This window comes from Ranitomeya imitator, chromosome 3 (assembly GCF_032444005.1).
Source record: "Ranitomeya imitator isolate aRanImi1 chromosome 3, aRanImi1.pri, whole genome shotgun sequence".
NCBI classification, from domain to species: domain Eukaryota; kingdom Metazoa; phylum Chordata; class Amphibia; order Anura; family Dendrobatidae; genus Ranitomeya; species Ranitomeya imitator.
The window spans coordinates 534,366,088-534,382,493 of record NC_091284.1 but is presented as its reverse complement, the minus strand read 5'-3'; the positions used below and the strand labels follow the sequence as shown (position 1 = coordinate 534,382,493).

Genomic DNA, 16,406 nt, shown 5'->3' with positions numbered 1-16,406 from the left:
TTTGTTTAAGCAGATCTTACAATAACATATATTTTAAAACAATTGTAAACTGAGTCATAGAAAAGAACCTGAAGACCCACGTCTTCTGACAAGCCTACAACCTGCAGTAATCGCCGATCGACCAAACCGCTGCACGACCAGCTCTACCCTGACTTATTGTATCCTCACCCATCCCTTGTACTGTAGACTGTGAGCCCTCGCGGGCAGGGTCCTCTCTCCTACTGTACCAGTTGGATTGTTTTTTTTTTTATCAGATAGATTTTTATTATCCGCAAAGAATAAACAATCAGAATATTTCTCATGGCAATGTTTCATTAAACATTTACAGATAACTTTTTCCCCCCCGACCCAGAGCCCCCCCACCCTGCCCAACCCGAGACCTCAGCCAGAGCCACCCCACTTCCCATCATCATACAACCATTTGAATAAACATCCGTTATATTTCCATTGAATACTAGGTTCCCTATATTCTCATTTATCATCCTAATTCAAGTCCATCCACGGTTGCCACAGCTTGTGGAAGATGTCCAGCTTATTCCTTTTGGTGTAGATACTTTTCTCCAAAGTAAGTATATGCTCCGCTTGCTTAAGAAAGTCTCTTCTTGTTGGAGGTTCCTCTCTAATCCAAAATTTGGCGATCAATTTCCTAGCAATGAATAACAATCGTGCAATAGCTATTTTAAACATGTTGTCCGTAACAATTTCCTCCACATATCCCAATATGCAAGTCAGTGGAACCCTAGGGACAGAACATCCATACACCAGTTCAATACGATTTAAAACAACTATCCAGAAGGAGGACAGTCTAGGGCACTGCCACATCATATGCAATATCCCCGCCTGGGATTGTGAGCACCGAGGGCAGTCCGAGTTCTGCCTAAGCCCAGCCTTGAACAACCTGTCAGGGGTTCTATAGGCCCTATGGATTACGAATAACTGTGATAGCCTGCCTGGTTCACTCATTGATATCTTGGTCACATATTCTAGGACCGACTCCCATCTATCATTGTCAATTATTCCCAATTCAGCTTCCCATTTCCCTTTGGCTCGGATGGGATATTTTTCCAGGAAAGAAAAAAGTAGAAACCCATATATTTCTGAAATCGCCCCCTTCGTGCAGCTATTCTTAAGGATATAGTCGATCATGAGATCAATCTGTACCACTATGGCTCCCCTTTTATTCTGTGCCTGATAAGCATGAGAGATACGATTATACTGGAACAATTCAGACCGTGGCAACTGAAATTCTTCCTGCAACTCCTCAAATGTTTTAAGTCTGCCCTGACTTATCAGCTGCCCCAGCCATTTAATACCTGCTGCAGACCAAAAGTGAAAACCCTCCCTCTGCCTAAATTCCGGTAGATAAATGTTGTCCCAAATAGGCGAGAATCTGGTGAACCCACTCACTTCCCTAATGAGTTTGACTTTTTCCCATACTCTGTGAATTAATTTGATAGTGCACCCATGTGAACCCATTTTTTTGAATTGTCCTCCCTCCAAACTGTCACTCAAAACGTCTGCCTGTAGTAAGAACCTCAAGCTATTAGGTATTTGCACACTCCCTGCCTCCTCCCCCCATCCTTTGAGATGTTGACACTGTGCTGCTAAGAAGTATAGCCATGGATTAGGAAGTGCAAGACCCCCCTCTGTTTTGGCCCTCTGAAGTATCTCCTGTTTAAACCTAGGACTCTTTCCTCCCCATATTAATTCCCCAAACAAAGACCTAATCTTACGGAATCTGCATTGTGTAATCCAAATGGGAGAGTTATGTAGCACGTACAACAACTGTGGCATTACAATCATCTTTAAAGGTACCTTCACACATAACGATATTGTTAACGATATCGTTGCTATTTGTGACGTAGCAACGATATCGTTAATGAAATCGTTATGTGTGACAGCGACCAACGATCAGGCCCCTGCTGGGAGATCGTTGGTCGCTGAATAAAGTCCAGAACTTTATTTCGTCGCTGGATCTCCCGTGGACATCGCTGGATCGGCGTGTGTGACACCGATCCAGCGATGTCTTCACTGGTAACCAGGGTAAACATCGGGTAACTAAGCGCAGGGCCGCGCTTAGTAACCCGATGTTTACCCTGGTTACCATGCTAAAAGTAAAAAAAAACAAACACTAGATACTTACCTACAGCTGTCTGTCCTCCAGCGCTGTGCTCTGCTCTCCTCCTGTACTGTCTGTGCGCCGGAAAGCAGAGCGGTGACGTCACCGCTCTGCTTTCCGGCTCACAGACAGTACAGGAGGAGAGCAGAGAAGCAGAGCACAGCGCTGGAGGACAGACAGCGGTAGGTAAGTATCTAGTGTTTGTTTTTTTTTACTTTTAGCATGGTAACCAGGGTAAACATCGGGTTACTAAGCGCGGCCCTGCGCTTAGTTACCCGATGTTTACCCTGGTTACCGGCATCGTTGGTCGCTGGAGAGCGGTCTGTGTGACAGCTCTCCAGCGACCAAACAGCGACGCTGCAGCGATCCGGATCGTTGTCGGTATCGCTGCAGCGTCGCTTAATGTGAAGGGGCCTTAAGAGGTTCACCCTACCAACCACCGATAAATGTAATTTGTTCCATTCTTGGTACGAATTTTCTGCATTAATGGACTTAAATTCAGTTCCTCAAAGGTAACCAGTTGGATTGTTTAAGATTATTGTACTTGTTTTTATTATGTATACCCCTCCTCACATGTAAAGCGCCATGGAATAAATGGTGCTATAATAATTAATAATATATAAACTTTTTATAAAAATCATGCCTGTTGTATAAATCTGCCCCTCCACTGTCTCAGGTGATTGACAGTGCTGGTTTGCCTAGAACCGTGTCCTCACGCCCCCCACAGGTCATGTTCTCAGGATCAGGTGATGGAAGTAGCATCATGGCACTTGGAATTCTCTCACCCATGCAATACTATGGAAATCCCGAAAACCTGACCTGTGGGGGGCTATGAGGACTGGAGTTTGGGAAACACTGACCTAGAGCCAGTGTTGTCTCCGAAGAATGCCAGTGCCTACACTTACAAGAAGAGCGTGCACTCACACATCGCTCTCCTCTGTGCATACACTTTGATCTCTGAACTTTGACAGGCAACCTCTTTCTAAGCATTAGCTAGTCCAGCAATTGACTAAGCACTTGGGTCTGCCTTTTCTAACTCTTGATTAGGTGTCATTCTATTAGGAGCTTTCATTTTTTTGTAGTCTGACCATTTAATACATGGATGCCGCTAGTCTGCCACAGTAGTAACTAGTCGTGATGAGTGAATATACTCGTTACTCGAGTATATTTCTTGAGCATGCTTGGGGGTCCTCCGAGTATTTTTTAGTGCTCAGAGATTTAGATTTTATTGCCGCAGCTGAATGATTTACATCTGTTAGCCAGCATAAGTACATGTGGGGGTTGCCTGGATGCTAGGGAATCCCCACATATGCTTATGCTGGCTATCAGATGTAAATCATTCAGCTGCGGTAAGAAAAACTAAAGCTCCGAGCACTCAAAAATACTCGGAGGACTCCCGAGCGTGCTCGAGAAATCTCGAGTAACGAGTATATTCGCTCATCACTAGTAACTAGTCTTACATCTGACAGTCATATTTTCAAATAGAGCAAATGTTTGTTTGTTTTTTAATGAAAACTGCTCCTTCCTATAAATCACAGTGAATATCCAGAATCTAAAACTATTGCTAAACACTAAGATGTATATATTACATTTTTAGGTAAGGGTTCGATTTGAACTGAAATCTCCAGTTAAAACCATTGAAGACTTCATCCGGAGATTTACACCCAGCAGGCTAACTTCTGGATCAAATAGCAGCAGTTCTTCGAGTCTTTCGACTAGCAAATCAATGCAAAGAATTGGATCAAGTATCTTATCCTCAACCTCAACCGAGGGCAATTTTATGAAGCTGGAAGGAAAATTGTCCTGCTCTCCACAGATCACTTTAAGTGGTCGGACGTCTCAACAGGGCAGTAAACTATCAGATGATGGACATGAAGGCGAGTTGCGCTACGAGGCAGAGAGTCCTGATGAAGCTGCACTTGTATATGCAGCCAGGGCGTATAATTTTTCTCTGGTTGGTAGATTGTCTGACCAAGTAATGGTGGAATTACCCCATTTGGGGAGATTAAACTTTGAACTCTTGCATACGCTGGGATTTGACTCAACCAGGAAAAGAATGTCTGTTGTGGTTAGACATCCAGTTACAGATGAAATTGTTGTTTACACTAAAGGGGCGGACTCCGTTGTTCTTGATCTCGTAGAATCAAGGTCTAAAGGTAAGACGTAACATTACTTGTATATAATAGTCGTGTTCTCCATCTCTTCAACTGTTGTAAAACTACAATTCAGTTACTGGGAGACCACTATATTATATAAAGAGGGTTGGCGCTAGTTGTCTATTTGAAAAGTCTACAATGTTCTATAACGTTATCATGGTGACTTTACCCTTCACCTAGCGATTTTTTTAATTTATTTTTTTTAATTAATTAATAATTACATTATACCAGGATTTTACTGTATTTATTTAGATTTAGCCAGATTTGACAGTGAAACAGTCTGATCCTTATTTTTTTTTTTATATTACCTTTTTATTTATTATAGTGACTTTATTACTGTGTTTCAAGGTGCAACTCTCCTCACAGCTAAAGCACTGATGCTGTGTAAGCAAGACAAACAGTCGGTCTCTTTCTCTATCTCTATGATGAGGAAAATGTTTGTGCTTTGGGGCGGCCTGTGAGCAGGTCTCTCCTTGGGTTCTCTGGCTTAGACCAGAAAGAAAAGACTCTGCCTACAGTCCTGCCCCGGAGCACGGGCATATCATTTATTGAAAATTTCTAACACTGATTACACAAGAACCACAAGATGGATTTCTTCATCCCAGGTATCATTTTAATCAGTATAATGGCACCAACCTGACTATGTAGGTTACTTATCAAAATCCTGCTGACAGGTTCACTTTAAGTGGAAAATACTTAGTATTGTTGCAGCCATGATAACATATAGTTCCGTGTCCTCTACAGTGGACCACCATAGAAAAAAACAATTCAATTGCTGTTTGCAATTGCACAATTTATTGCGCAAATTTCAACCACAGAATTATCTCTGTGGTAAATTGCTAGCAAATATATTCCTTGTGAATGTAACCCTGAATCAGGCTACATTAGTGGGGATAAATTAAGTTAGCGTATGTCTCTCCGAGACAAAAATCACTGCATTCGTAAGGCCCCAAAAAGCTGCCACCTAAGGGAGTTAAAAACTAATATGTTAAGTGATTCCTATGGTGTTTTATAAAAAGTACCGATCCGAAATGAACTCCGTGCTTTCCATGGATCGTAGAATGCCACTAGCTTATGAATTATGGAACACACTGTAAAATAATGTGACGTTCGGGTCACTGCCAAGCATGTCATCGATGTACAAGGTGTCGGCTCTTGGTGTGAGTGCCTCATATATTTGTTACTGACATGGATATACATTGTATAGAAATAATTTATGAGCTCTTCAGAATGAGTAGGATGTTAAAATAGTGCATGCTGTGTGTCCCAAGGGCATAAAGGGCAGAATGAGAAGTCCATCACTCATGTGCTCGTAATGGTCGATACAAATCTTAATAATCATGTTCCAGGATTGTGCAGAGCATGCTCCCATAATGTTACATTGCTGTATATGGGGACGGGGCATATTGCTAGAAATTTTTATAAAAAGCAGCTGTCTTGCTTCCTAAGACTTGACTGCACATATGTAAGGAGGATTTGTGCAGGTATGTTTGTCTGTAGTTTCAGATGGCTGCTTTTCGTGTATTCAAGACATTCTAATGAGAACTCTCGTATTCGAGAGAGTCTCTCCTAGCTGCACGTGCGTTTCGGGCCTCCGGTCACATGGGATTACTTTTTGAACCTGTTCCCAGTACAGAGAGCCAAAGCAGATGGTATCAAATGGTATTTTATGGCTAAAAATAACTGCAATAGTTTTGTTTATCAAAAATGCATGTTCTTCACTGAACCGTAACTTCGAGATTTCCAATAAATTGGCGAAATATAAGATTCAAGTGTACATCCTTCTGTGAGGCCTACATGCCACATTTGGCTTGATGATAGTCTTTCTGATCAGTTGTCCATCTCAAGGGACAACTATATGGGCATCTTGATTTAAAGCAACCTTGGTATGTCTTAAAATATAACATTTAAATGGATGGTTTCCGTCTCAAGTTATCAGTCAGGTCCCCAAAGTTAGATATGGCTGCTCTTTGCTGTATTTTATATTCATCTCGCCAATACTTGAAAAAAGCAAAAGTAAAAGTACAAATTTGAAAATGTGTTCAGTCTAAGTCTTGCATAAAGCCACCATACATGACCAGTGTGGCCATATTAATCTGATTTATTTCATGTGATGGTTCACAAGACTAATGATTTTGATAAGCAAACAAGCAGTTGGCTTGACCTCCCATTGATAATTGGGTCGTAAGACGCATACCCCTTACATAGCGCAGCTGTTAGAGACCTATTTCTGGAAGCAATGGATCAGATCAGTAGCGCTGGTACCTGTCAGGATGGCTACACATAGCCAAGGTCCCGAACACTCCAAATCTACATTCAGTTTGTTGATCGTCTGCACAGAGGAACATAAATCATGTGCAAGATACCTAGCAGATATCCAAGGCTGCCCACTAAGGGGATCGGTTACTGAATGTCTAAATCATATTAACAAACTACTAAATGAAAGAGGTATAAAAAATAGTAGAAAAGAAAGCAGTGGATATCTGGCTATGCCTCAAAGCTGCAGCTCATCCCCCGTCTGCCCTCAGAACAAGAAACACTGCAGTCTTTTTTGTCCCACCTTTATGAAAGACTAGACAACTGCGACTTGTTTGTAGAAGTATCAATTCTTTATTTTTATTTTATATTAATCATATTATTTGACACTCCTAAGCCAGTAGAGCTTTCCACAATTATAGAGCAGTGACATTACCGAAGATGAGACTACTGGTAACTTCTTTTTACCAAACACTCCCTTTGATCACAAGAGTGAAGCACTTTTATCCCCATTGGAATGGAACAGCCATGAGCATGATCGTCCTTCTCTATGTGGACTGCCAGAAAAAGCCGACCATAGCGCTCTGCAGTTCCATAAGGAATAAACAGAGGAGAAGAGCATGGCACTATTGTTCCATTCTAATGGGGAAAAAAGTCCCCTGTTAAGAATATCGGCACCAATCTTTAGTTGCCAACTTTCTTATGGATAAGTGATTCTTTCTTTTCATCGGACAACCCTTTTAACTGTGTCCACACGACAAGCTGTCATAAAGTTGATTTCCGTACTCTTAGGTACGCCATTCTTTTATGCTGGTTTCTGTAAAACAACTCTTAATGTTCTGTCTAAACCACTATGTATGGTTCAGTGTCTAGTTAGTCTATTAACCCCTTCACGTCGCAGCCTTTTTGCGTTTTCGTTTTTCGCTCCCCTCCTTCCTAGAGCCATAACTTTTTTATTTTTCCGTCAATATGGTCATGTGAAAGCTTATTTTTTGTGGGACGAGTTGTACTTTTGAACAACACCATTGGTTTTACCATGTCTTGTACTAGAAAATGGGAAAAAAATTCCAAGTGTGGTGAAATTGCAAAAAAGTGCAATCCCACACTTGTTTTTTGTTTAGCTTTTTTGCTAGGTTCACTATATGCTAAAACTGGCCTGCCATTATGATTCTCCAGGTCATTACGAGTTCATAGACACCAAACATGTATAGGTTATTTTTTATCTAAGTGGTGACAAAAAAATTAAAATCTTTGCTTAAAAAAAAAGTGCTATTTTCCGATACCCGTAGGGTCTCCATTTTTCGTGATCTGGGGTCGGGTGAGGGCTTATTTTTTGCATGCCAAGCTGACGTTTTTAATGATACCACGTTTGTGCAGATACGTTCTTTTGATCGCCCGTTACTGCATTTTAATGCAATGTCGCGGCAACAAAAAAAAAAGTAATTCTGGCGTTTTGAATTTTTTTCTCGCTACGCTGTTTAGCGATCAGGTTAATGCTTTTTTTATTGATAGATCGGGCGATTCTGAACGCGGCGATGCCAAATATGTGTAGGTTTGATTTTTTTTTTTTTTATTATTTTATTTTGGATGGGGTGAAAGGGGGGTAATTTAAACTTTCATATTTTTTTCACCTTTGCCATGCTTCAATAGCCTCCATGGGACTAGAAGCTGGCATAGCCTGACCGGCTCTGCTACATAGCAGCGATCATCAGATCGCTGCTATGTAGCTGAATTGCAGGCTTGCTATGAGCACCGACCACAGGGTGGCGCTCACAGCAAACCAGCATCAGTAACCATAGAGGTCTCAAGGACCTCTATGGTTATTATCTTGACGCATCGCTGACCCCCGATCATGTGAAGGGGGTCGGCGATGCGCTCATTTCCGGCCGCACGGCCGGAAGCTCCGGTTAAATACAGCTGTCAGCGTTTGACAGCGGCATTTAACCCCTTCCCGACCTGTGATGCCACGTAGGCGTCATGAAAGTCAATGCCAATCCGACCTATGACGCCTATGTGGCGTCATGGAGGGATCGCGTCCCTGCAGATCGGGTGAAAGGGTTAACTCCAATTTCACCCGATCTGCAGGGACAGGGGGAGTTGTACTTTAGGGCAAACAGGAAAAGAAATCCAGCTTCCAAAAATATCAAAATTTATTGAGGATAAAATCCAAAGTCCAATGACATGGTTCACAGCAGAATGAGTAGCAGCAGGCTACGCATTTCGAACAATGAGTTCTTTTTTTGTGTATTTTTTAACCCTTTACTACTATTGGATTAATAATGGATAGGTGTCATAATTGACGCCTCTCCATTATTAATTTGGCTTAATGTCACCTTACAGTAGCAAGGTGGCATTAACCCTTCATTACCCCATATCCCACCGCTATACGGGAATGGGAAGAGAGTGGCCAAGTGCCAGAATAGGCGCATCTTCCAGATGTGCCTTTTCTGGGGTGGCTGGGGGCAGATGTTTTTAGCCAGGGGGGGGGGGGGGGGCAATAACCGTGGACCCTCTCCAGGCTATTAATATCTGCCCTCAGTCACTGGCTTTACTACTCTTGGCGGAGAAAATTGCGCGGGAGCCCACGCCAATTTTTTCCGCCATTTAACCCTTTAATTTAATAGAACGGCCAAATTTTGCATATACACACTACTAACATTAGTAGTGTGGAATATGCAAAAAAAAGTGATATGAAATGGTTTACTGTATATAAACCAGGTCTCATATCATGTCGGGTTTTAGGAAGGAGATGGCAAAAGCCGGCAATTGAATTACCGGCTTTAAAGCTATCTAGCGCTGTATGAAGTAAGAATATATGTACATATATGTGTCTACTGACATATATATATATATATATATATATATATATATATATATATATATACCAAACAAAAAACGGAAGGCAGCACTCCAATGGATAATGAAGGTGAAAAAAGCTGTGAAGTTTATTTCAGACCCACATCTCGCGACGTTTCGGCTCGCACTGAGCCTTTCTCAAGCCAAGGCCAAGGCTTGAGAAAGGCTCAGTGCGAGCCGAAACGTCGCGAGATGTGGGTCTGAAATAAACTTCACAGCTTTTTTCACCTTCATTATCCATTGGAGTGCTGCCTTCCGTTTTTTGTTTGGTATATTACTTGGATGGACATGAGGATGGTCTTTTCCAGGAGGCCTGGCACCCATTGGTGAGCGTTGTGCTGCACTCATTTTTTTCCTATATATATATATATATATATAGATTCATTATCCACCAACTGAAATTTGTCAGGTCTTTTATTGTTTTAATACTGATGATTTTGGCATACAACTCCTGATAACCCAAAAAACCTGTCTCAATAAATTGGCATATTTCACCCATCCAATCAAATAAAAGTGTTTTTTAATAACAAACAAAAAAACCATCAAATAATAATGTTCAGTTATGCACTCAATACTTGGTCGGGAATCCTTTGGCAGAAATGACTGCTTCAATGCGGCGTGGCATGGAGGCAATCAGCCTGTGACACTGCTGAGATGTTATGGAGGCCCAGGATGCTTCAATAGCGGCCTTAAGCTCATCCAGAGTGTTGGGTCTTGCATCTCTCAACTTTCTCTTCACAATATCCCACAGATTCTCTATGGGGTTCAGTTCAGGAGAGTTGGCAGGCCAATTGAGCACAGTAATACCATGGTCAGTAAACCATTTACCAGTGGTTTTGGCACTGTGAGCAGGTGCCAGGTCGTGCTGAAAAATGAAATCTTCATCTCCATAAAGCATTTCAGCCGATGGAAGCATGAAGTGCTCCAAAATCTCCTGATAGCTAGCTGCATTGACCCTGCCCTTGATGAAACACAGTGGACCAACACCAGCGGCTGACATGGCACCCCACACCATCACTGACTGTGGGTACTTGACACTGGACTTCAGGCATTTTGGCATTTCCTTCTCCCCAGTCTTCCTCCAGACTCTGGCACCTTGATTTCCGAATGACATGCAAAATTTGCTTTCATCAGAAAAAAGTACTTGGGACCACTTAGCAACAGTCCAGTGCTGCTTCTCTGTAGCCCAGGTCAGGCGCCTCTGCCGCTGTTTATGGTTCAAAAGTGGCTTTACCTGGAGAATGCGGCACCTGTAGCCCATTTCCTGCACACGCCTGTGCACGGTGGCTCTGGATGTTTCCACACCAGACTCAGTCCACTGCTTCCTCAGGTTCCCCAAGGTCTGGAATCGGTCCTTCTCCACAATCTTCCTCAGGGTCCGGTCTCCTCTTCTCGTTGTACAGCGTTTTCTGCCACATTGTTTCCTTCCAACAGACTTACCATTGAGGTGCCTTGATACAGCACTCTGGGAACAGCCTATTTGTTGAGAAATTTCTTTCTGGGTCTTACCCTCTTGCTTGAGGGTGTCAATGATGGCCTTCTTGACATCTGTCAGGTCGCTAGTCTTAAGGCCCCTTCACATTAAGCGACGCTGCAGCGATACCGACAACGATCCGGATCGCTGCAGCGTCGCTATTTGGTCGCTGGAGAGCTGTCACACAGACCGCTCTCCAGCGACCAACGATGCCGGTAACCAGGGTAAACATCGGGTAACTAAGCGCAGGGCCGCGCTTAGTAACCCGATGTTTACCCTGGTTACCATCCTAAAAGTAAAAAAAAACAAACAGTACATACTTACCTACCGCTGTCTGTCCTCCAGCGCTGTGTTCTGCTCTCCTCCTGTACTGTCTGTGAGCACAGCGGCCGGAAAGCAGAGCGGTGACGTCACCGCTCTGCTTTCCGGCTGACTGACGCTCACAGCCAGTACAGGAGGAGAGCAGAGCACAGTGCTGGAGGACAGACAGCGGTAGGTAAGTATGTACTGTTTGTTTTTTTTTACTTTTAGGATGGTAACCAGGGTAAACATCGGGTTACTAAGCGCGGCCCTGCGCTTAGTTACCCGATGTTTACCCTGGTTACCAGTGAAGACATCGCTGGATCGGTGTCACACACGCCGATCCAGCGATGTCTCCAGGGAGTCCAGCGACGAAATAAAGTTCTGGACTTTATTCAGCGACCAACGATCTCCCAGCAGGGGCCTGATAGTTGGGCGCTGTCACACATAACGATTTCATTAACGATATCGTTGCTACGTCACAAAAAGCAACGATATCGTTAACAATATCGTTATGTGTGAAGGTACCTTTACCCATGATGGGGGTTTTGAGTAATGAACCAGGCAGGGAGTTTATAAAAGCCTCAGGTATCTTTTGCATGTGTTTAGAGTTAATTAGTTGATTCAGAAGATTAGGGTAATAGATCGTTTAGAGAACCTTTTCTTGATATGCTAATTTATTGAGACAGGTTTTTTGGGTTATCAGGAGTTGTATGCCAAAATCATCAGTATTAAAACAATAAAAGACCTGACAAATTTCAGTTGGTGGATAATGAATCTATAATATATGAAAGTTTAATTGTAATCATTACATTATGGTAAATAATGAAATTTAACACTATATGCTAATTTTTTGAGAAGGACCTGTGTATATATATATATATATATATATATATATATATATATATATATATATATATATATATATATATATATATATATATATATATATATATATATATATATATATATATATATATATAAAATCAGTATATATGTTTTTTTTTTTTTTTTACACATGGATCCCTTGTATAGCCGTATGTTGGTTTTGCAAGCCTCCGAGAAAAACACGCAGTACGGATGCCATACGGATTACATACGGAGGATGCCATGCGCAAAAAACGCTGAAACACCCTGCCTACGGAGGAGCTACGGACCACTATTTTGGGGACTTTTCAGCGTATTACGGCCGTAATATACGGACCATATTTTTCAACGCTGAGTGTGAGGCCGGCCTTAGGATTGGAAGTAGAGTTAGGGTTGGAATTAGGGATAGGGTTGGAAATAGGGTTAAGATTAGGCTTGTGGTTAGGGTTAGGGGTGTGTTGGGGTTAAAGTTGTGGTTAGGGTTGGGATTAGGGTTAGGGTTGGGATTAGGGTTACGGGTATGTTGGGGTTAGGGTTGTGGTTAGGGGTGTGTTGGGGTTAGGGTTGTGATTAGGGTTATGGCTACAGGTGGGATTAGGGTTAGGGGTGTGTTGGGGTTAGTGTTGGAGTTAGAATTGAGGGGTTTCCACTGTTTAGGCACATCAGGGATCTCCAAACGCAACATGGCGCCACCATTGATTCCAGTCAATCTTGCGTTCAAAAAGTCAAATGGTGCTCCCTCCTTTCCAAGCCCTGATGTGCACCCAAACAGTGGTTTACTCCCACATATGGGGTACCAGCATACTCAGGACAAACTGGGCAACAACTATTGGGGTCCAATTTCTCCTGTTACCCTTGCTAAAATAAAAAATTGCTTGGTAATACATAATTTTTGAGGAAAGAAAAATGATTTTTTATTTTCATGGCTCTGCGTTATAAACTTCTGTGAAGCACTTGGGGGTTCAAAGTGCTCGCCACACATCTAGATAAAGGTACCGTCACACTTAGCGACGCTGCAGCGATACCGACAACGATCCGGATCGCTGCAGCGTCGCTATTTGGTCGCTGGAGAGCTGTCACACAGACCGCTCTCCAGCGACCAACGATGCCGGTAACCAGGGTAAACATCGGGTAACTAAGCGCAGGGCCGCGCTTAGTAACCCGTTGTTTATCCTGGTTACCATCCTAAAAGTAAAAAAAAAGCAAACACTACATACTTACCTACAGCCGTCTGTCCTCCAGCGCTGTGCTCTGCACTCCTCCTGTACTGTCTGTGTGAGCACAGCGGCCGGAAAGCAGAGCGGTGACGTCACCGCTCTGCTTTCCGGCTGACCGACGCTCACAGCCAGAGCAGGAGGAGTGCAGAGCACAGCGCTGGAGGACAGACGGCTGTAGGTAAGTATGTACTGTTTGTTTTTTTTACTTTTAGGATGGTAACCAGGGTAAACATCGGGTTACTAAGCGCGGCCCTGCGCTTAGTTACCCGATGTTTACCCTGGTTACCAGCGAAGACATCGCTGAATCGGTGTCACACACGTTGATTCAGCGATGTCTGCGGGGAGTCCAGCGACCAAATAAAGTTCTGGACTTTCTTCCCCGACCAGCGACAGCACAGCAGGGGCCTGATCGCTGCTGCCTGTCACACTGGACGATATCGCTAGCGAGGACGCTGCAACGTCACGGATCGCTAGCGATATCGTCTAGTGTGACGGTACCTTAAGTTCCTTGGTTGGTCTAGTTTCCAAAATGGGGTCATTTGTAGGGGATTTATACTGTTTAGGCACATCAGGGGCTCTGCAAACGTAACATGATGCCCTCAGACCATTCCTTCAAAGTCTGCATTTCAAAACGTCACTACTTCCTTTCCGAGCCCCGACGTGTGCCCAAACAGTGGTTTACCCCCACACATGGGGTATCAGCATACTCAGTAGAAATTGCCCAATAAATTTTAGGATCCATTTTATCCTGCTGCCCGTGTGGAAATTAACAAATTGTGGCTAAAAGAAGTTTTTTGTGGAAAAAAAAAAAAGGACTTTTTCATTATTACGGATCAATTTGTGAAGCACCTGGGGGTTCAAAGTGCTCACTATGCATCTAGATAAGTTCCTTGGGGGGTCTAGTTTCTAAAATGGGGTCACTTGTGGGGGAGCTCCAATCTTTAGGTACACAGGGGCTCTCCAAACATGACATGGTGTCCGCTAACGATTGGAGCTAATTTTTCATTCAAAAGTCAAATGGCGCTCCTTCCCTTCTGAGCCTTGCCGTGTGCACAAACAGTGGTTTACCCCCACATGTGAGGTATCAGTGTACTCAGGAGAAATTGCCCAACACATTTTAGGATCCATTTTATCCTGTTGCCCATGTGAAAATGAAAAAATTGAGGCTAAAAGAATTTTTTTGTGAAAAAAAAGTACTTTTTCATAATTACGGATCAATTTCTGAAGCACCTGGGGGTTCAAAGTGCTCACTATGCATCTAGATAACCTCCTTGGGGGGGTCTAGTTTCCAAAATGGGGTCACCTGTGGGGGAGCTCCAATGTTTAGGCACACAGGGGCTCTCCAAACGCGACATGGTGTCCGCTAAAGATTGGAGCCAATTTTTCATTGAAAAAGTCAAATGGCGCTCCTTCCCTTCCGAGCCCTGTCGTGCGCCCAAACAGTGGTTCCCCCCACATATGGGGTATCAGCGTACTCCGAACAAAATGTACAATAACTTTTGGGGTACAGTTTCTGTTTTTACCCTTGGGAAAATAAAAAAATTGTTGCTAAAAGATCATTTTTGTGACTAAAAAGTTAAATGTTCATTTTTTCCCTTCCATGTTGCTTCTGCTGCTGTGAAGCACTTGAAGGGTTAATAAACTTTTTGAATGTGGTTTTGAGCACCTTGAGGGGTGCAGTTTTTAGAATGGTGTCACTTTTGGGTATTTCAAGCCATATAGACCCCTCAAACTGACTTCAAATGTGAGGTGGTGCCTAAAAAAAATGGTTTGTAAATTTCGTTGTAAAAATTAGAAATCGCTGGTCAAATTTTAATCCTTATAACTTCCTAGCAAAAAAAAATTTTGTTTCCAAAATTGTGCTGATGTAAAGTAGACTGTGGGTAATGTTATTTATTAACTATTTTGTGTCACACAACTCTCTGGTTTAACAGAATAAAAATTAAAAATTTGAAAATTGCGAAATTTTCAAAATTTTCACCAAATTTCCATCTTTTTCACAAATAAACGCAAAAGTTATCGACCTAAATTTACCACTAACATGAAGCCCAATATGTCACGAAAAAACAGTCAGAACCGCTAGGATCCGTTGAAGCGTTCCCGAGTTATTACCTCATAAAGGGACACTGGTCAGAATTGCAAATAACGGCCAGGTCATTAAGGTCAAAATAGGTCATGAAGGGTTTAACTGGTTAATAGCGGCGGGTGAATCGCGATTTCACCTGCCGCTATTGCGCGCACATATCAGCTGTACAAAACAGCTGACATGTCACGACTTTGATGTGGTCTCAGCGCTGGAGCCCACATCAAAGGGGGAGACACGACATGTGCCGTACCAGTACGGGGCATGTCGTGAAGGGTTCAAGTGATCGACGATCAGCTAACAAATAACTGACCAGAGATCATTCTGTGCCATTGGTGTATGGTAAATCCAGCATTGCTTTCCTCTTTCTGCTGAGATCTCATTCATTCTCAGCTGAGGAGATCATGCATGTGTATGGGAGACTCGGAGATGGCTTTTGGTGGCAAGCTAATGTGTATGGGAAGCATTAATTGGGACACTGTCCAGTAGTGTTGTTCTTGAGTGTGGCCTACAAGCCCCACTAGGGACGGGGCCTGGTGTGAGGGACTGCACACTGTGAACAGTGATGATAAATAGATGGACATGATGTAAGCAATGAAGGTATACCAATTTGACTGCAGATTCCCTTCTAAAGATAGGATATGTCTGCTACTGGTGATGGAGAGAGAGAAACTATAATACCCACAAAGCGCCCCCATACATTACACATCAGATTGCCCTACAGTGTTCATCATGTTGCCTTCCTGGGAAAGCTCTAGTTTAACAGTTTACTGACCTGTCTATTTTTTTCATTTAGGGAGCTCTGTGGGAAAGTACCAAAGGAGAATCCAAGCCAAAACTCAAAACTACTTGAACTGTTATGCAGTTGATGGATTACGTACTTTGTGTATTGCCAAACGAGTAAGTCTTCTTTATTATTACTAATAATTTTACTGTCTCTCAGCAGAGAATATTGATTGTGTTTGTTGTGTTTATTCGTCAGTTTAAAGGGAATGTGTCATCAGAAAATGCTCTGTTGTTTTACATCAAGTTTTTATGTTTCAAATATTTTTTTTTTTGCAGATTTCACTCTGACCAC

At 42.7% G+C, this 16,406-nt stretch overlaps 1 protein-coding gene across 1 annotated transcript in view; it reads left to right on the top strand.

Annotated features, from left to right (window-relative positions):
• Window positions 1–16,406, top strand: part of ATP10A (ATPase phospholipid transporting 10A (putative)) — a 218,640-nt gene that overhangs the window by 146,878 nt on the left and 55,356 nt on the right. The window contains exons 10-11 of the mRNA XM_069757826.1: window positions 3,717–4,275; window positions 16,125–16,228. Coding sequence (XP_069613927.1) covers window positions 3,717–4,275; window positions 16,125–16,228 — 663 coding nt within the window. The remainder of the gene's footprint in view (window positions 1–3,716; window positions 4,276–16,124; window positions 16,229–16,406) is intronic.